Genomic DNA, 22827 nt, shown 5'->3' with positions numbered 1-22827 from the left:
ATTTTACTGGTGCTAACGAAGATGCAACCTCACCATAAACTTTATCCAGGTCGGCTTTCATTTGCACATTCGTTTTACCCTTTTTGTAGAGGAACTTAATCACCGAACGATACTCGACTTTTTCCATTTCTCCGAAAACACAAAATTTGCTTGCTTTTGACGGCTGTAAAAACCAAACTAATTGTTTTTAAAACTTAAAATTTTGACAGACGTCGTGTCATGAATGGCAAATGTCAACACCGAAACCAATTCGATATCAAGTAGCGCCATCTATCAAAGGCTAGTTTAATATCAATCTATCCTCGCATATGGATATTTTGATATATACCATTGTTGGAATATTTTAAGATTGCTTCTTGTTTCCAATGAAGGTTTTAAATTATGCGACTTCGTCTCACCTTATCTAATTTAATTCACCTATACGTGCTTGAAATTGTAGATAAAAGGAAATAAGGAATTGGGAGATGAATAAAAAAACATGTAAAAATGAATATGCTCATTATTTAGTGCAAAAAAGACATAACAAGTAGTCAATACTTTTGGTTATTAAAAAGGACTGATTGTTCAAGCTATTTTTCCAATTAGGTACATTTACTTAAAGCTACTAACCACTTATTTTATTTACAAAAAAATTATTGCGATCTACCAAGAAATAATAGGTCCTGCATTAGAATTTGATCACTTGAAATATCATTGAGAAAAAAATGCTTAACTTTTATATTTTTATTTCATTGTAAATGTTTTCAGTTGACATTAAGGATGGCGGTACATATACAGTTGTATTACAGGATGAATGTCGAAAGTTTCGAATAGGATTGTAATGCACACCAGCTATGTTAACTAAACGATCAATGAAGAAAGAGTATTAGAATACAAGTTATGACAGACTTCAAATTTCAACTGTCAAAATTTGTACTTACTTGGAACATTTTTCATGTTATAAAGGTTTAGGTGACCTTTTCTTTTGCAATGCTATTTGCGTCCTGATGAAAAAATAGTGTTTAGCCAAAGCCATCTTTTGAAAACTGTTATTTGGTCTATGTCCATTCAGAAACAATGTTTAATATTTAGTATGCTGAAATATAAGACAATGAAGGAAAAGTATTAGAAAACTGCAACACTGTACGTGACATATATGTAGATGGCATCACTAATAATTAGGTATACTAGTCTTCAAACGTCAACTGTCAAAATTTGAATTCACTTTCTAATAGAAAAAATAGTATTGGAGCAAAGAAATCGTTTAAAAACTACTACTAAACTATGCTTCTTTGGTAACAAACTTCAAGGTGTGCCACGCAAAAAAACAAAACAATATGGTAAGTGTATTACATCAATACATCACTGGGCATGCAATAAATGTAGTTTGCCCCACTACTAACAAGTTATACCAATCTTTAAGTGTCAACTGTCAAATTGTGAACTTATTTGGACCATTTTACAAAGCTTCTTCGGAAACAAAGTTTAGTTTGTGGTATACTGGAAAATAAGACAGTGAAGGAAAAATATGAGAACATTATATCACTTTACATGACATATATAACGATGGTTGCCACTAATAACAAGGTATACTAACGTCAACTGTCAAAATTTGAACTTATTTGGACCATTAAAGTTATAGAGGCAAGTGAAACGTCCTTCTGATGGGAAAAATAGTGATGAGGCAAAAAAAAACAATTTTAAAACTGTTATTCTGATTATACCATCTGTGGAGACAAATTTAATATTGGTTTGTTAAAAAACAATGCAGTGAAGGAAAAATATGAGAACTCCACATCATTGGACATACCATATATAAAGACGGTGCCACTTATAATAAGGAATACCAACTTTCAAACCTCCACTGTCAAAATTTGAACTTAATTGAACGATGTTAAAGTTATAGAGGTTTAAGTGAAACGTCCTTTGCAAATTTTAAGTCATTTCTGATGAGAAAAATAGTGTTGAGGCAAAAGAATCGTTTGAAAACTATTATTCGCACTATGACTTGTTTGGAAACAAAGTTTAGGATGTCGTGTGCTGGGAAACAAGAAAAAATATTAGACCATCCCATCACTGGATATAACATAAATAAAGATGGTGCAAATAATAACAAGGTATACCAACTTTCAAACATCAACTCTTAAAACTTGAACTCTTGGACTCAATAGGACCAAGTTACTGGAGGTTTAAATGATACTTTCTTTGCTTACGAAACTTACACACTTTACGAAATTTTGATTGATTCTTGATGAAAAGAAACCTTATGGAGCAAAGTAATCATTTAACAACTGTTCGGATTTTGTTTCTTCGGAAACAAAGTTTAATATGTATTTTGCTGACAAATAAGACAGTAGTCGTAAAAAAAGTCGACAAAATGACTTTGGTCGATCCTAAGTGGAATCTTAAAAGTAATGTGATTTAACAAAGCAACATTTTTATGTCTAATCGATTTAAAGGAATATGAAGACATTATTGTATAGGAAATCTATACAAACAATTTTATTTCGGCACTAAAAAGCAAATTAATAGATGCAATAACATACGAATTACAAGACTAATTAGGCCAAGACAATCAAGCATTTGTATTGAATATCACGATGAATGAAAATATAAAAAATACAAGAACATAGTGAGTAACAGAAAAAAAGTAATATGTAAATGGCATGCTATATCCATAAATCCAATACCACAGGAGTTTTTAAGAAACTTTTCAAGTAAAGAAGTAATACAATAGTTGTAAAAAACACAAAATAAATGAAGATACTATTGGTAACTTGTCTTTAGTTTTTTTTATATGGTAGCCCCATTTACCACAGTGAAAAATGTTTTTCGTAACACACATTTGTCGATCGGATTAACAATTCGACTTTTGGCTATGTTATGTGTTCTTTGTGTTGCTGTATAGAGTGAAGACATCATCATCATTCTGGCTTCACAACCATGCGTGGATCCTAACCTCCTCAAGAATTTCTTTCCAGTCGTCCCTATCCATCGCCTTCCTGATGTCATCAAGGAACCTCTTTTCGGGTCTTCTTCTTCTTCTCTGACTAATGGGTCCTTTAAGGAGAGAGTAGAGACATGGAAGCATGGAAAAAACAGATCGTCGATAGATTGATCGATAGAATAAGCTGGGTGAACAGAGTTACAAACCACTTAAGGAGCGTTATTGTAGATATTAATAGTTTACCGGGTGGTCCAATAAGCCGATCTCTCGGCTGTATATCAGAAACTATTCATGTTATAACTTTAGGAGAAAAAATTCCTCAGTAAAAGTGGCCAAGAAAAATCGCTGGAAATAACTTTCAAGGTTCTGGGTTAACCGGTAGGGGGCGTAACCTGTGAAGAAAACTTTGAAAACAAGTTTTTTGGGAAATATGCCCAATTATACCAAGTGTTAAATAAGTAAACTAGAAAGAGGCCTAAATTCTGCACAAAGTTGTTCAAGTACTTTTTTTTATTTTTTCAAATAAAGGGTGGGGGAGAGTGGGAAAATATTTGTGGATAAATACCTATAACTTTGGTTTGGATCAACCGATTTTAACGAAATTAGTGTCAATAGAAAGAGTGTGGATGAATTAATTTATATCTACTATACAATAATTGCACTTAGTTTTAATTGTCATGTGTAGAGGGTACTTTCGAATAGAAAAAATTAAAATTTGTTTTTCTTCAAAATGTTTAATAGAAACACCTATTTATTGTAAATTACAATGGAACTGGATTAAATTCGTAACAAAATGGCGCAAACCGCATGTTGATAGCTTTTGTCGAACTCGAGATACGAATAAAAACGCATAAACATAAGTAAGTATAGTATTGACTCACCCTGTATTATAAATTAAATTAAAAAATAAGTCAGTACGTACTTTCAAATTTTTGTATAGCAGAAGAATCTTAATGTTAATACCTATTTTGACCATTGTTATTTCATATGATTAAAAATAATTTTTTCGAAACTAAGTAGGCTAAGACAATGAATTTGACGGGGAGTTCATATTGTTTATTTATTGACAGCAGTCAAAACATTGGTAAGAAGTGTTATATTATAATTCGAATTGAAGATTGCACTTTTTTTCAATAGATATTAATATTGGTAATATTAGTAATTAATTATCAGTACTAATAATTTGTGATGAGTATATCAAATGCAGAATGCAGAATTGTATAATATGATTGGAGTTTATTTCGAATGTCACCAAAATGCCGCTATTGCCTCACGTATATATTCTGTAGGATATCCTGACAGGAGAGATTATGGCAAAGAAGTATTTGAAAGAAATGCAAGAAGATTAAGAGAAACTGGTAGTTTTCATAGTCCTTGTTTTAAACGACGTAGTAGAGGTATGACCGAAGATAATTCAATCAATATTTTTGCTTTAATTCAACACAATCTAGATATAAGTATAAAAACATATTTGGATTTTCTGGAAAATCAGTTACCCGTTTTATTGAAAGATATTTCCTTACAAACAAGATATGATAATACAACATGACGGGTGTCCTGCACACTTTTCCAGACGAGTTCGAGATTGTTTGTATGCAAGTTATCCAAATAAATGGATTGGAAGGGGAAGTATATTTTCATGGCCAGCTAGATCTCCAGACTTAACATGTCTGGACTTTTATCTGTGGGGAAGATTGAAGGACTTAGTGTACCAAACTCGACCAAACATGCGAGACGACATAAAACAGCGCATTATAAACGCAATAAATAGTATATCAACAGCTGAGATTGAAGCAGCTGTTATGTCTACGCGCGAAAGATTACATCTTTGTGTGGACATCGATAGAAAACAATTTGAACATTTAATTGGACATTAAGTTTTAATGATCGAGATATTTGTATGATCTTTCACATATTTAATTTTAAGTTATAATACGGGGTGAGTCAATACTATACTTACTTATGTTTATGCGTTTTTATTCCTATCTCGAGTTCGACAAAAGCTATCAACATGCAGTTTGCGCCATTTTGTTACGAATTTAATCCAGTTCCATTGTAATTTACAATAAATACGTGTTTCCATTAAACATTTTGAAGAAAAACAAATTTGAATTTTTTCTATTCGAATGTACTCTCTACCCATGACAATTAAAACTAAATGCAATTGTTTTATAGTAGATGTAAATTAAATCATCCACACTCTTTCTAATGACACTAATTTCATTAAAATCGGTTGATCCAAACCAAAGTTATAGGTATTTATCCACAAATAGTTTCCTACTCTCCCCCACCCTTTATTTGAAAAAATAAAAAAAAGTACTTGAACAACTTTGTGCGGAATTTAGGCCTCTTTCTAGTTTACTTATTTAACACTTGGTATAATTGGGCATATTTCACAAAAAGCTGGTTTTCAAATTTTTCTTCACAGGTTACGCCCCCTAGCGGTTAACATAGAAACTTGAAAGTTATTTCCAGCGATTTCTCTTGGCCACTTTTACTAAGGAATTTGTTCTCCTAAAGTTATAACATGAATCATTTCTGATATATAGCCGAGATATCGGCTTATTGGACCACCCAGTACATGCACTCCATGCATGCATGTATCCCTTTTGTACCATTGTTTAAGAGCAATACCAAGAGCAAGAGTTTTTATCGTCAATGGAAATTAGACCTGAAAGTTTCTAGATATTGTAAAATATAATTGAGCACTATAATAATAATGGACGATAAAATCCAATCAATGAACATTTTTTATACCAAAAAAGAACACAAGTAGAAGACTCAATATCACAACCGACGCAATACCTTAACTTGATTTTACAATAGTAAAAATAAAACAGTTTTGATTTCCCAATGATTATTTCAAATTTCATAATTCTAGTTTGTAAATATACTCTTTTTTCAAATTTCTGATTCGTTGTTAACCTACAACTACAATAATCGTTGAAGAATCTAATATAGCGCATCAGCTCGACATAAAAGAATATGTCATTTTTACACAGAGAGAGACGTGTGCAAGAACAATGTCGTTTAAAAATCAATAGACATATATTGTTTGTTTATACGTATGAAAAATAAATTCGACTCGAATATTCAACTAAAACTAAAATTGTAATAAGATTTATATAGAGTGTAATACTATTCGAGAAACGTGTTAAATTTTTTTGAATTAGTGTTGTATTTGTGCCAAACTTTAATATATTTTCGAAGTATTACCAATTACCACATAGACTGTTATAAATGAACGTCGGATCGGTACCCATCCAAGAAGACGCAGTCGTCCGTATACGAGTATGATAAACGACTCTCTGTTAAAACAGACGGACGAAGCTAACTTTACCCAGCAACAAAGCATTTACGCATCTCACATGTTATGTATACTTCATCTAATTTACATACCGTTCCACGTCATCCTCGTCATAGTCCGTGAGGTCACATGATACCAACAAGAAATATTTAGGCGGTAGGTGTGTTCTTTTTTAGAATCACTTTGCCGAGTACACTGGCATTACAGCCACTAGACATATTTTATTATATACGCGTAGAAATAATATTTAAAGATTTCTATTAATGTTAACTTAAAGAAATACATAATAATATGTTGCATTTAATTTGTATAAATGCATTATAAAGCGTTTTTATAAAGAACATTTGTACGGAACACACTCTGAAATCGAACGAAGGTGATATTTTTGCATAAATTGGAATATTTTTGCATAAATAAACACTTATTTGACAGTTGCGGTGTTGACACTTTTTATTTTACATTTTACATAACATAAAATAAATATCTATGTATTCCATTTTACATCTTTATACGACGCATTCAAGCGGCTCAAATTTTTTTTAACACGATTATTTTTTAACTCTTGTTTTGTTTCTATTTATTTACATTAAATATTAATTTGTTTTGTTGTATAATCCACTTTTGCAATAATTATGTGACCTATTTGATTTAAAATGGATTCAGGATTTTTGTATACTTTGGCAACTATGTCAACTTCGATCTCTGTCAATGATAATGACGTGTAACGGTAAGTAAATTAGATGGACTGTATAGAGATTGTCCCATAACTAATGTAGATGATTAGAAAGATTTACTAAAGAAGGGAAATATGTTTAAATGATGTTCTAATTTAACACCATTCAGCTCTTTATAGCATGCGCACGCGAACGTTATAAAGAAAATAGACTCGCTTCGACTCTGAAGTTAGAAATAACCTCAAAAATTTGTCGACTTTTGACACTGATCAATCAGCGTCATCAATGATGTATCAACACTGATGTGGATAATTAAAAAAGAGCATTCATACATAAAATAGAAACATAATAACAGAAGAAAAGGAAGATCTTTGGAATATGCTAAATTAATCTATTAATTTAATTCATCCAGCTCTTTCAGCCCTTGCACATGCGCATGTTACAAAGAAAACCTAAGAAAACAAACTCACTTATACTCTTAAGTTACACATAACCTAAAAATCTTCCAGATATTGTCCACAACCTTTTGATGGTGCCACAGTTTTTTAATTGAGCAGATATTGGATTAAAAATTGTGAATTTTTTTATTATAGTGGAATTTTTGTGAATTTACGATTAGTTTTGCATTATGAATATTTAAGAGGAAGTTCTGAAATGAAAAATAGTGCTATCTGCAACAAGTCTTGGAATGAAGCTTTGGATGAAGTAGTAGATAAAAATGAGGAATGGAAAGTTTGTGTTACAAAAGTATAGGGAATGGCTGAACATGAATTTGAGAACACACAGTAGATTCTAATCCTATATCTTCGTTGCAAAATTTAAGGTTACCCATTTATTATAAAGTTGTGTAGGGAGTGCTATATGTGCACCTTACTGGATTCGATCACTGTTAAACGAATTTTTGTTAGAAATTAGTAAATATGTAATATATATAAAACATTTTTGACAGTTAATTTTATTTCTCCTATAAAAATATTTGGGACTGTTTGGAAGTCAAGAAAATGACCATCTGATTGGTGTACCTCAATTTATATTCCGCTACACAAAAAAGGAACTACTACCAGATCTGAAAACTACCGCACACTGTCACTAATAACACATGCTAGTAAAATCTTGTTGCATATCATCAAAAACAGATTAAAAACCTATCTACATTATTAAATTCCTCAGGAACGAGGGTTGTAAAGGATAAAAGTACACGAGAACAAATCCTGAACCTGAGACATTGAAAAGTCTAGAGAATTTCAAGTATCTATGATTATATGCTTTGTTGACTACCAAAAGGCATTTGATTGTGTGAGCTGGATAAATCTGTGGTCCATTTTAATAGAAATGGGCACACCAATGCACCTGGTGACCCTTATTAAAAATCTGTACCAGTTCAATATAGCAACAGTACGACTAGATCATAAGTTCTCAAAACCAATTCAAGACCGAGAGAAGTGTTAGACAAGGATGCGTGTTGTCACCTGACTTATTCAACATGTCATGAGGATGGCTTTAGGTGGATGGGCCGTTGGAGTAACAGTAGCTGGTAGGAAAATCTCAAATTTAAGATTTGCTGATGGCACTACACTTATAGTAGCAAATGAGCAAGAAATGTTTAATATTCTGCAAAGAGTTGAGTACGAAAGCAATAAAGTTGGTCTGAAAATAATAAAGAAAAGACAAAAATTATGGTGGTCGACAGATTCCACACTATTTAACTGAGTAACATGTTACAGGAATACCAGAGAGTGGACAGTTTTGTCTATCTTGAGTCTGGTATAACTAACGATGGAAACTGAAGTAGAAGTTCGGAGACGTATTAGAAATACGAAAGACAGACATATCTCTCAAAATATCAAGATGAGACTGTTGAATGCCCTTGTATTCTCAATATTTCTATACGGGGCAGAGACTTAAACTCTTCGCTCACGCGAGCGCTAGAAAATAGATGCCTTTGAGATGTGGTGCTGGAGAAGAATGCTGCGCATACCTTAGACAGCTCATAGGACAGACGTTTTCATTCTAAACCAACTCTTAAAAGGCTAAGATTAAAAAAAGGCTGTCCAGAATATGTCTTCAACGTATTCTGCAATTTTTCGGTCACGTGGTTCGCAGCGGTGACGATAGTTGGGAGAGATTAATTGTTTCTGGAAACGTTTTGGGGAGAAGATCAAGAGGACGATCAACAACTAGATGGTCCGACTAAATTAAGAATTCAACTGGAAACTTATTCTGCGAAGCTCTCAGAGCAGCTGAAGATTGAGACTAATTGAGAAAAATAATTAGGAATATTGAAAGAAATCACGATTCTCAGTAATGGGGGAACGACAAGAGAGAGATAAAAATGTTGATATAAGAATTATTCAAAAAACAAATTGTACTTCACTGTTATTAGTGGTATACTCTCAAATTTTACGACTTCCTATATTCAAATTATTTTAGGAAATAAAGCATATTTTAGGCAATGAAGTATTTAGTATTACTATCTATTTAATGTAAAGGATTGGCAAAAATTTAATATCATATTAATAAAAAAAATTGAATCGACACTGACACTTTTAGTCAGTACAACAAAACTTTGAAAATTTCTCTCATATGTAACAATGTTCTGACACATGGCTCCCTCTGGATCAATTATCTACAGATATACTTAACCAAGCTTTTACTCATTTAATATCTAATATATAATACAGGGGTAAAAGATAATATCGTTGCTTAAAAAATACATAGATTTAATATTGTACATAGTCGAGCAAGAGCATATCTCTGAATTTCAGTCAAGGCGTAAAGTATTGTGATGATCTAGGTACATTGGGCAGCTAGAAAATATAGAATTTGAAGGAAATCGATAGCAGAAAAGTTTTTTGATCTACCAACTTAACAATTTCTTGAAAACAGTTTTACTTATAGGACCTGCTACAATTCTGTAAGGACCTGCTGTTCAACAAGTAATTTAACAATACATGGTAAATAACATTCCTTTTAAACTATGATATTTTCATGGTTAAAAACAGTAAAATTGCTGGTTTCTCGAATGCATGTTACTTTTGTGGATATTTATTTTTTTTATCAACATTAAAAACATTGGCCAAAATAAATAAAATTATTGTTTCTCTATCTTAGCTCGGTGGATCCAGAAATCTTTCCTTCTATTTTTCATCTATATATCTGGTTTTTTAAGCATGCACTTGAACTAACTGATCATATAAAACTATGATCAAGTTCCAAATCAATTTGCACAGATGAAACAATATGTTTTAGTTTATTTTTAGGTATTCATCCATTTCAAAGTTGATTTTCTTTTAACAGAATATATTCATAGATTTTTCGACAAAATATGATTCCTCATATTCAAGAAGTTGTATTTAAGCTTTGAATTAAACTAAATTTTGTAGACTGTGTGTCTACATTAAATTATTGCGTTATTTTTTCTTGTACGGATAACATAAACATACGGTAGAAGGATAACTTGGTGTAGAGAGTCGGTCTATATGGTGGTTTTCGTCTTTTGAATTTGTATTTTTTAGTTAGCAATTTCCATAATTTATGAAAGTTCAAAGCATCACAAGCGTGTTCAGTTGAGTGTAAATAAGTTGACGAGACCTGCTTATTCCTTAGAGCTAGTTTGTGTTCATTTAGTCTGGTGGATAATCATGTGTTAGTTTGTCCTATGTGTTTTTGGTTACAAGTTCTGCAAAATATACTGTACAGACCTAGATTTTTCAATGGAAATATATACTTAGCATTTCTTAGCGTTGATCCCGCTTGTAATGGTGTATATGCAGTTAATACGTTATATTCATATTGTAATTATACTGTAATAAACTCATGACGATGGTTAACGTTAAACTAACTTGATATATAATAGATAACACTTTTTACAGCTTTTACAGCTGTACTTTGAATTTAAATGTTAACAAATTTGACAGTTTATTTATGATAAGCCTTTTTGAACAGCAAAAAATTAGTTTTTTGACTATTTTTTGTCTGTCAGAAATCAGCAAAAGTTCGGAAGTCAATTCTGATCGTCCCTGTATTTGCTTTGATAATGTATATATACGAAAGACCAAACGTATGGAAGAAAAATACAGAGTACGGTCTATAGGTTCACAAAACAATGTATCATTATAATATTAGGCTAGTTTCTACTTTCAAATGATTTATTTAGAAGTCCTTGTACTTAACTTGTATGACATTGCAGTATAGCTAGATCAAAAAGCTTTTCTATTGCCGATATTGTTTTAAACCAAAACTCAGTCTACGTTTATCATAAATACTTAATATCTAAGCTCAGGAATTTTCATTATCGTTCTTGAAAATATATTACAATTGTCTCAATTGACTAGTATATATAGCAAATATTACAACATTTATATTCTTATTTTACGTTAGAATCTAGACATTGTCTTGAATTATTGTGCCATGTGAAGAAATTTTAAAAGAAAATAAGGAACCAAGATAGTTTTTGATAAGTTCCTTTATTGTTTTTATACGTATATAGATAATAGACAATATATATGAGTATTTAAATGCATAAAGGTATTGAAACAATATTTAACATCAATAATGATGTTATTTTTATAAAGAATGTATTCCACTAGTCATAGTTTCTCTTATTTCTTAGCCGTGTATCAAAACTCAAAACCTGTGGGCATTTATATATTATATTAGAGTACATATTCAAAAAGAGCTGTATACTGTGTTGTATTATCACCTGCTAACTGTCAGCTGTCACCCATTAATGTCAACTATGAAAAGTCAACATTAAAAATATTAACAAGCTATCTGGTGCAGTTTTTAGCGTTTTAAAAACTTACGTGTTTCTTTCTTGTTACTTTTTTTGACATTGTTTAAGAAGCACAAGAAAATATTAAAAATGATGAGCGAAGGATGGAAAGGAGCAACAAACAGAGAAAAAGAACCGGTTTATAATGAATGTAACATAAAAAACTGAGAGCATCAGGAATGAATGAATGGAAAATCTTATAGGAAAAAATGGTGCTAAATAGAACACCTATAAGAAAGAAACGCAGATGAAGGTCACGCAATAAATCGAAGCTGTTCATGACAGATTAAAAAACTGTATAATAATAACATGGGTACGCAAATCACTGAAACTACAAACCTGGGAAAAGTGACTCAAATAAAACAAACCACATTCACTGTTCATTTTCCTAAGACAATATACGTTTGTCATAAATTATTCTGTATAACGATATACAAGGTCGAAATACTTATAACATGGTGGCAATTAAGACAAAATATAAAATATTCTTCTAAACGTATACTTGTACTAGAGAAAAGTAGTAAAGAAAGCACTGGAGTAATTGTATAACATAATATATACATATTAAATAATTGTAAAAAGTAGCTTAAACGAATATTTAGTAAAAAAATATATTTTACTACTCTCCTAGCACTAGGTACGCCAACATAACCTACATAGGTTCATCAATCAATAAATCGATAAAATCGAAGTAAATATGATTGATTGTGTCTAAATGGAAAAATAATACGAGAAAAATTAAAAAATTGAATTTATATTATTTAATGAATTGTCAGGCTAAAACAGCTTCCGAAATACGATATGACAACATGAAAGAGGAGTACAATGTCAGAATACATATAAAATGACAGTAAAAAGAGAAGAATATTACAAAAACACCGATTAATTGTTTTTGAATAGGAGGAAATTTAGTAGATTATTACGTTTGTTTAGGGAAAACAATAATTAAAACTCCGTTTTGTATCTGTGGAGCAAAAGATGCATTCAAATCCTATTTCATGCATCTTTTTCCCATCCACATACTAGTTTAGAAGTCATCATTCTGGCTTTATCGATGTTATCAAGTAACCTTGTTCTGTGTCTTCCTCTTCTTCTCTGAGGAATAGGTCTATTAAGGAGCGTTTTTCTAGCTGGGTCATTTTATTCCATCCGCACTTTCTTACAGCGTTTTCCGTTCTCTTAACAATATTGATATCATCAACATAGGCAAGCATTTGCACTGATTTATTATATATTGGACCAATGGTACTTTTTCCAGCGCCAGATTGAACAGTATACAGGAGATAGGGTCTCCCCGCATTATTTGTTTTAAAAGGTTCAGACAGCTCCCCCTGAATTCGTACTCTACATTCAACTTTTTCAATCAAATTGTCAATCAATCAAGATATATATGCATGTTTTATTGACTATAATAAAGCATTCGATAAAGTACGACATAAACAATTAATTAACGTCCTGAAATCGAAGAAGATTGACTACAACGACCTCGGGAGCATATCAAATTTATTATATAAACAGCGAGCAAAAGTACGTGTTAACGAACAGTTGTCAGAATAAATTGAAATTAGACGTGGACAGGGATGCGTATTGTCGCCAATTCTTTTTAATGCCTATTCCGAAGAGATCTTGAAAAACGCTCTTGAGGGTGAAACAGCTGGAATAAATGTAAATGGAGTTCCCATTAACAACATTAGATATGCGGACGCTGGGAACAGTGATTAACTCCACAAATGATTACATTCAGGAGATCAAAATCAGAATAGAAAAGGCTAGAGCAAATTTCAACAAAATGAGAAGAGTGCTATGTACAAGGGATTTAAAATTGGAGCTAAGAGTTAGGTTGGCGAGGTGCTATATTTTTTCGACTTTGTTTTATGGAATGGAATCTTGGACCTTGAATGCGACATCAATGACAAAACTGGAATCATTCGAGCTGTTTGTATATAGAAGAATTCTGAAAATATCGTGGACAGAACATGTCACAAATAAAGACTTTCTGAGAAGGATGAATAAAGAAATAAAAATTTTATAGAAAACACAATTAAAACAAGAAAATTGGAATATCTCAGACATATTACACGTGGAGAGAAATACACCTTGCTCCAACTGATCATGCAGGGAAAGATCCAAGAAAAGAGAAGTATAGACAGTGGAGACAGTGGTACGGATGTACATCAAACATTTTGAGAGCAGTCTCACAAGTCCGAATAGCTATGATGATTGCCGACCTCCGCCGCGGAGATGCACTCGAAGAAGAAGAATTCAACTTTTTCAATAGTTAGTTATGTTAACTTTACCAAATCATTTGGTATTCCTGGCTCTTTCATTGCTTTGAATATTTCTCTTCTATTCACAGAGTCGTAGGCTGCTTTGCAGTCTGTAAATATGGGATGAGTGTTTTTTTTTCTACATAATATTCCAGTGTTTTTCTAAAACTTGTTTTTATTTACCACCTCTGAAACCAGCCTGGTATTTTCATACTATCCGTTCTGCATATGGCGCCATACGGTGACATAGTACTGTAGAAAATATTTTATACGCTGCATTTAGAAGCGTAATTCCTCTGTGGTTAGAGCATTCAAGCAGTTTAGAAGTCACCCCTTTTATAGGGATAGAGAAAAAGTCGATGACTGATACAGATTCGGCATAAAAAGTTATGTGGGGAAAAATTTGAAACTATAAGTTTCTTAGTAAGTAAGAAGAAAATTTAGGTGCAATATTCTCTGTACTTATTAACATACATTAGCCTCGTGAAAGAGTATACAGGAAGAAAATACGTTAAAACTATTTCACACATTTTATTTCGATCCATAACCTGTTTAAGTTTTAGGTATTTAAGAATAAAACACTAAATCACAAATTTTCAATGTTTCGTTCTTAGATAAAATGAACCTTCATCAAGTAACGGTCGAATACATCAATTATTATAAGTATTTGTTGGTTAGTTGTTATATTTTGTTCAATATATTGTTTAAAGTTTTTAAATTTCAGTTTGTTCCAATTTCGTACTGTATTTATATGTTTGATCTTATGAGAATCTATGAGATATTTAAAATCTACAAAAAAGTTGATTGCAAGTTACGTTTTGAAATTTATACAACATAAAATAACTTAGTTTAGTATTTAAACATATAAAAGTTTTACCAAAAACTATTTTAGTCCCTTTTAGGCCTTAAACTTAATAATAAAAAGCAGATGATTAACTTTTAACTTTATCAGAAGATAACCTTTGAAGAGAAACATCTACGCATCGAGGTTGATTATCAATCTTCTGATAAGCGAGATCTATATAAGCATCTAGAAGGCCCGATTTTTAAAAAATGTACAACGTGAAGAAATTTAGGAACAGGGGAATGTAGCGAAACAGAGTACTTGTATGCATGAAGGTAGAAGGCAGATCTACTGTGAGAGGATTCTTGATTCGTTAGGTTGTATCGGTGTTGTCTAAATTATGTGCCTTTATCAAAATGTTATTCTTACTTTATCCTATAGTATAAGTTTAAAATAAGTATGTGATTTGTGACGATGTCTTGCAAAGAGATTTGAAAATATGCTAATGGAATAGTCAATCAGCTGTTTGGGTCCATTTTTGAGACTCAGAACTGGACATTCTAATTATTTAAACACAAATATATATAAAACCATTAATAATACTGTTGGGTTTTTACTCGAAACAATTATTATAAAAGTCTTTGGATCAAAATATAAACTAAAAACATTTAGTTATTTAGCTTTGTGTGTCTTTCTATAAGATTAATACAATCAAAACTATAACAGATATATACTGACGCCGAATTTGAATTTAGTATTAAAAGTAATGCAGGAGCAAATTAAACAAATCTATAAAATTGTGTATAGCGAGAAAATGAATGGATGGAAAAAGAATGGAACAACAAGGGTATCAACGTCGACGGATCATACTTAAACCACTTGAGATTCGCAGATGACATAGTTTTAATAGCCGACAATATCCAGGAACTAAATGATATGTTACAACAATTGAATGCAGTTTCAGGAGCGGTAGACTTAAAAATGAACTACAGCAAAACAAAAATACTGAGCCGAGACCAGACAAATATAACAATACAAAATCGTACCATAGAAAATGTTGAACATTATGTATATCTAGGTCATGTCATCAAACTGGGAAAACCAACTCAAGATGCTGAAATTAAAAGAACACAACTGGCATGGGGCGTTTTCGGCAAACCAGGATATATCTTGAAAAACACCTCCATTTCTGTAAACTTAAAAGAAAATGGTGTATAACACATGCATACTACCAGTTTGTACCTACGGCTTGGAGACAGTAGCCCTTGATACTTGAGATATTGTGGAAGAAATTACAAAAATGAAATGGCGCTGGGCAGGTCACGTAGCCCGATATAATGATAACAGGTGGACACGGAGAATTCTAGAATGGAGACCAAGGACGACAACACAAGTGGCAGGCAAACAGTGGATTAGATTGGCGCAAGATATAGAAAGCTGGAAGCAATTGGGAGAGACCTACATTCAGGAGTGGATGGAAAATGGTTGACAAAGAGATAGCGAGAAAATATATATTCTCTCTACTTACTATTGTAAATTATTTGTGGAAGTCAATATGTAGGTAGAAATTACATGTATATTTCCTTTTTATATTGATACAGGTAAAGTAATTTACATTGGTGACATCTAATGCGACTATTTCTATGAAATTTCTATACGGTGCACAAAATTCAAGCAAGATTTGAAGTTGCCGCAAAAAACAAAAACAGTTTGACAGCTGACAGCTTTGGGTCAGTAAAAATGGAGGTTTACACGAGAGAACAACGTGTTTTCATTGTTGAACAATATTTTTAAAATAATAGAAAGTAACTTCGTCAACTATGAAGAGAGTAGTTGAAAAATTCAGGGAGACTGGATCAATTGGTGATGATCCATCTAAAAATAAGGTGCTCAAATATAAATATCGAAGCAGTACTTGAGAGTATTGGTGAAAGTTATACGGTGCACAAAATTCAAGCAAGATTTGAAGTTGCCGCAAAAAACAAAAACAGTTTGACAGCTGACAGCTTTGGGTCAGTAAAAATGGAGGTTTACACGAGAGAACAACGTGTTTTCATTGTTGAACAATATTTTTAAAATAATAGAAAGTAACTTCGTCAACTATGAAGAGAGTAGTTAAACAATTCAGGGAGACTGGATCAATTGGTGATGATCCATCTAAAAATAAGGCGCTCAAATGTAAATATCGAAGCAGTACTTGAGAGTATTGGTGAAAGTATAAGAACATAAATTCGGCGTCGAGGACAAGAATTGCACATTTCAATAACAGCGTATACTCATTGAAGATCGCGTATCCATGCTTATAACGTTTAATTGACACAACAACTGAAGCCTTATGTCCATGCACAGTGAAGAGAGTTTGTTGAATGGATTATTGAATATCAACTAGTGGATGTTGATTTTTTAAGCAAAATCATCCTAAACGATGGCACATTTTCATCGTGATGGTTTTGTTAATCCTCAAAATTTCTACTTTTGGGGTTCTAAAAACCCACATGTGACTGTCGACGAACAAAAAGGTATCCACAACGTGTCAATGTTTGGTGCGGATTTTGGGCTGGAACCATCATTTGACCATATCTTAGATGTAAAATAAGTAACATCGAGTGGTACATTAAAAATTTACTGTAAAGTATCGAAAAAAGTCGCAGACCTATTTAGGTATTTAAAACACTACACAGCGTAAGGTTTGAACCACAAACTCAGTAAAATATTCACATGAAGTGAGAGTGCTCACTTACTGAGCCACGGGGTGATTCAAATCATCGTTTTTTGTTATGTTAATTAAATTTTTTGTGGAAATAGACTAATCTACTAATTTTTTGACTAACAGATAATAGATGGACAAAGCGGATACTGGAATGGAGACCAAGAGATGATGCCTACCGAAGCAGAGGTCGTCCACCAACACGTTGGACTGACGATCTAAAACGTTGTCATAGGAATTGGATGCAAGAGGCACAAGATCGAAATAGATGGAAAATTATGAGGGAGATCTATGTCCAGCAGTGGATAAGCGAAGATTGAATGATGATGATGATGACTAATTTTTTGATGAATTTTACTTTTTGTATATTGTTCTGATTCTTCAGTATTAGTCTCTTAGTGTTTTTTTTTGCATTTATGATCTGGAAATAATCTTCTAAAGTTTTTTACATTTTGTAACTCATTCTTTTCGTATTTTTATTCGAATACTCGAAGTGTGTATTCCAGAACACTATATATCTTAACTTATTGTCAATTGGCATATGCTCTACTTTGTCTCTACCACTACTCCCACTATATTCCCGAATTTATAAATTTCCTAGTCCTTTAGTGGATCCTGACCGCTTGGACATTTTATTCTACCAAATGTAGATAATAATATTTCATCTAATATATCATCCAAGAAGTTTCAGACCTGATATAGATGGCGACATTAGTATCGAATATATATATGGTTTATAAAATACCAATCTTCAAATGTCATCTTCAAAAATTCGAGTTCAATAGCATAAATCCATTTGGTTTAGTAAGTACTACAAACTTCATCTGTCAAAACTCGAGCTCGATAGAACAATAGTTCATAAATTGTATAATAGTTCCGCAATTTGCAAAGTAACGAAAGAATTGTACTTTCCTATTCAAATGATTGCTACCAGTTAGAAAAAATATTACTCAAGCTAGACAATGGCTTTATATATGATACTTGAACTCTGCTTGATTGATAAAAAATGATTAAGAGGTAGTATGCTTAGTTTCAGCGAGGTGATAAAGACTCAAATAATGCTGAGCACTTTATTCGTCCAAATTCGGCAGTTGTTACAGTAAATATAAAAAAATATAGTAAGCAGTTTTAACTGATTGTAAATTGAAGTTGTCTGAGATAGCAAAGGAGTTAAAGATATTAGAAGGTAGTGTGTTCATCCTTTTTCATTAATATATGTCTGTGTCTATTTGCTTCTATGACTCTCATGGAGTTTTCATAGTGTAATCATAGTCATAGGAGTGTAATCCTGGATTTAATAAATGCCTGGCCTTTTGGTAGATCATGGCCACGTGATATTTCTCCTCAATCTATCTCATAATATTCCAGCAACAAAATTACTTAGGAAGTGCCTAGCGTGATGTACAGATGGCGCCACTACTAACAAATTTATATGGTTTACATTGAACTTTAAACGTCAAATGTCAAAATGTGGGTGCCTCAGGCCAAATCCATATGGATTAGAAAGTTTTTCAAACATCAAATGTCAAAATTCTACAAGAAATTTTAAACGTGTTGCATTGTATTTCATTAAAGCATTTGAAAAGTGGATATATCGAAAAATACTTAGAAAACCTTTAACTACAAATCAATCTAATGCTCAAGTATACATAAGAGCAAATACTTTACCATCTGCAACAATCAGCAACAATACTCTCTAAAGAACACACATAAATATAAATAAATTAACAGCACAGTTATAGGAAAACAGATTTTTTAAGAATAATTTCCAACTTTAGGAGACCACACAAAGCACCTCGAAGAAGAAGAACTTTGGTGTGGCGTGTATTTAGAATTTTCCGCTCTAGATGTGTATTTTTGCTGGATATTTTGGCATAAAAGTATTTGTATTCACGCAAATAAATGCCTAAGTGTCCTCAAATAGGTGGGAACTCCATCTGAGTGAGTTTGGCGGCTGTGGAAGAAAGAAAATCATGTATGACACACATGCGACTGCATTTGGATTTTTAAATTAGTATCCTCGTAGTAAACCGTGCACAAAATTAAATGTTTGTTTTTAAAACAATGTTTTTAACATAGTTACCTAAGAGTACCAAAAACAATTAAATCAATAATGCCCTGAATAAAAATTATTACATAATAAAAATTAATATCTGAAAAGTATAATATCCAACATAAAACGGCTACGATTTTTCCGTTTTAATGCTACAAACTTACGCAGTTTCTAGTTACCAACAAATATTTATGTCCAGTTTCTGATTCTCAAAAATTAAACGGCCAAGTTCTCTTTTTAAACAGCTGTATTAACGTCCAAACGTCTCTGTTGTTATAAAACGTGATTTCTGCTAATACTTATCCAAACTGAAACAAAAAAAACATACTTTGGCTTCTATATATGTTATTTACTCTTACTTATCTAAATGATCTTATTTCTGACAGCTCTCAGAGTTTGCTATTTCCTTCTAAATGTAGAAGAAAGCGGATTTTCAAACGGTAACTCTACCATTCGTTAATTGCTAATTGTTACAGTGGTATAAAATTAACCAAACGGTTACCAAATGGTATAAAATTTTGAGATATGAAATGTCTAAGATCGATTCAAAACCGGGTTTGTAGTATTGAAATAACTAATGGAGTAAAATCTATGTTATCTCACTTTTTACTAATATTAATGGTTGAAAAAGTCTGGTGGTGTTTTGCCGTTTATGTAATTATTCCCACCACGTAACAACTATAGATATCTAACTATATTGTACGTATAAATACATTCTCATGTAACGGGAAGTGTTCCAAAATTTCTACAAGGTAACAAAAAATTGTGTTCATTGGAAAGTTTTGCTTTTTCAGATCTAATATTTAGGTTTATTTATTATTATTGGTATCAGTTATTTAAGTTGAGTGTTGTGGGGGCGTATGCTTCAGGATGGCATGAAATTAGAACCCTTAAGTCTATATAAGAGGGCTGTTTACGGGTTATGAGGGATTTCATAAAATAAATTTTATTATTATGTCTGCATCAACGAAAAAGTTGTAAAAGACACTTTGATAAACGCCAAAAATTCAAAAAACTATATCACATATAAACACATTTTTACTGAATTAACTTCAAACAGTTTTTACTGCATTAAAAATGCCTCCACTAAGAATTTTTGTCGTAACAATAACCATTTTCATACTAGAATCTTTGAAAATGTGAATATTTTCAATAAACACAATTTTTTGTAAATATCTAAAGTAAGTCAGACCCAACTTGCTCCAGAAATATACTAATTTAAATCAAATAAACGAAATTAGTTCATCAAACACAGCTAAATTATAATTTGGTTTGTCTCTAGTGTACCATACTTATAAAAAAGTGATCTTGTTGCAAAAAGATGCATATTTTACTGGTCAATCAGCAATAGGTTTTGAGATAAACAAAATTAAATATAAATGTTAATTTTATTACTGTAATAAACTTCCGAACATACTGTATTGTCAGTGGAATTGTCTAATAATTTATCAGTGTTTTTTATTACTTCGCTAATGCTTCTAGTTAAGAAACTTTATATTCCATTTAAATTAAATATTATATCACATTTATAATATAAATTATAAAATTAAATATAAAAAAGTGTATTTTGTCTACTAACGACTGTGTCCATTATACATACATATAAGAAAAATGGTGGTAAAATAAAACTCTTTAACCGCGATTGTATTCTTCTCGCTATAGGCCCAGTATGGACAGTGGGAGTGTGACGTCACAACTGTCAATTACTTTCCAAACAAAAGTTAAAATGCCCAATCTCAAGACTTTTTAATTTCTATAAAGTTAACATTTTGCTTCCTCTGCTGCTTTTTCTTTTAAGTATAGTGTTTTTTACGATAATACCATTATAATTTAGTGTTCTATTTCTATGAAATATAGTTTAAAAGTTTAAATTAACGACATTCTAACCTTACTTTATTGATACATGCATTTTATTGCTATTTTTATAAAACAACATGCTTTATTATTTACACAACCTTGTAAAATTTTTGTAGTAAGTAACTATTAGAATAGACAGATGTCAATAAAATCTACGTCATCACTTCCACAGTCCATTATATCTACAAAATAGAGGCAGGCCCTCTATTTGACAGATCGACAATGTTGCCACATATAATGTAACGGTCTGATGAATTAAAGACGGCCGTGAGTACACATTATGATAACTTGATCAATTGGAATATTAAATGAACTGTTGAAAAAATGTCTGATACCGAAATATGCCATGATCAATATAATTTACTATTACCGAATGGTTTTTAATAAATACTTTGCTACGCCTTGCGGTTGCTTTTATATTTACCATCTGCATAAATAACAATACAGTAAAACATTTAAATTAAACAAAACGAAGATGTTAGAAAAATATAGCTTGAATTTTTCATTTATTTCAGTTTTCTGGATTCTAATGGTAGGCATATTTCTTAAAGCATGTTTTGGACTGACTTAAAAGTAGGTAAATATTTCTACATCATATATCTATATGATTTTTCATCTAAAATAAACATTAGACGTATCTATAAATAATAAAGTACAGTATAGTTTATCACCCTGTGTTCTATTTACAACATTGTTCCCTTTTATCATCTAACCAGTCTTCCTAAGTACTATGTAGGAGCATATCCTAAATTTTTTCTTTGCAAGAATAAGTGTATTTCTCTAAACGTAGGCCTATCAGAATCTTTCCTCCTCCAACATTCTAACATTAAATCGTATATATCCTTGTGGGTCGTAGGACGAGGTAGGTATTTGAATTGCCCATCATCACAGTGTAAGCGTGCTAAGTTCTCCATCACCTCGGGATCGGTGAGGAATTCGTACGGCTGTCGGCGACAAAGCGTTAGGATTTCCCATAGTGTGACGGCGAATGCCCAAACGTCACTTTTCGTTGTGTACCTACAAAAGTATAATTTACATTAGTATTGCACATGCAACAATAGCCACAATTAAATAATTTGGTTGGGTTTACCGAAAGTACAAGGTGATTATAGCCGCAAATGTCAAACATGGAACAAAAAATTTCGGTTTAGCAGTGTTGGCATGTTTTAATAATAGAGAGTTATTGCAAAGTTAACAGTGCCTGCGTTGCACTATTTACACTGCGCTATTTTGACGTACGGGTGACACATCACAAATAGAGATATTGCTTGAGCTTATGCATACGTTGTTGCGTTATTTACGTTGTTTATGTTTTCTTTTCATTTGTTCGCAAAATATTGAAAATGGATCATAATTTAGAAGCACTTATTTAACAAATGCTCATGATGATGATGTAGAGTTTATCATTTTAAATAACATTGTGGGAGAACACGTATTACATCCACAAAATCAAGAATTTAATTTAGAAAACATGTTGC

General features: G+C 31.8%; 1 protein-coding gene across 4 annotated transcripts in view; it reads right to left on the bottom strand.

Annotated features, from left to right (window-relative positions):
- Positions 1–6759: 6759 nt before the first annotated feature.
- The window catches only part of Ddr (discoidin domain-containing receptor 2), a 789300-nt gene continuing 773232 nt past the window's right edge, over positions 6760–22827 (bottom strand). For all 4 annotated transcript variants that reach the window (XM_072542711.1, XM_072542712.1, XM_072542713.1 and 1 more), the window contains exon 16: positions 6760–22366. In XM_072542711.1, the coding sequence (XP_072398812.1) occupies positions 22078–22366 (289 nt within the window). In that variant the 3' untranslated portion in view covers positions 6760–22077. The remainder of the gene's footprint in view (positions 22367–22827) is intronic.

The sequence above is a fragment of the Diabrotica undecimpunctata genome, chromosome 9, assembly GCF_040954645.1.
Source record: "Diabrotica undecimpunctata isolate CICGRU chromosome 9, icDiaUnde3, whole genome shotgun sequence".
NCBI classification, from domain to species: Eukaryota; Metazoa; Arthropoda; class Insecta; order Coleoptera; family Chrysomelidae; genus Diabrotica; species Diabrotica undecimpunctata.
The sequence above is the reverse complement of the archived record's forward strand: the minus strand, read 5'-3'. Positions and strand labels throughout refer to the sequence as shown.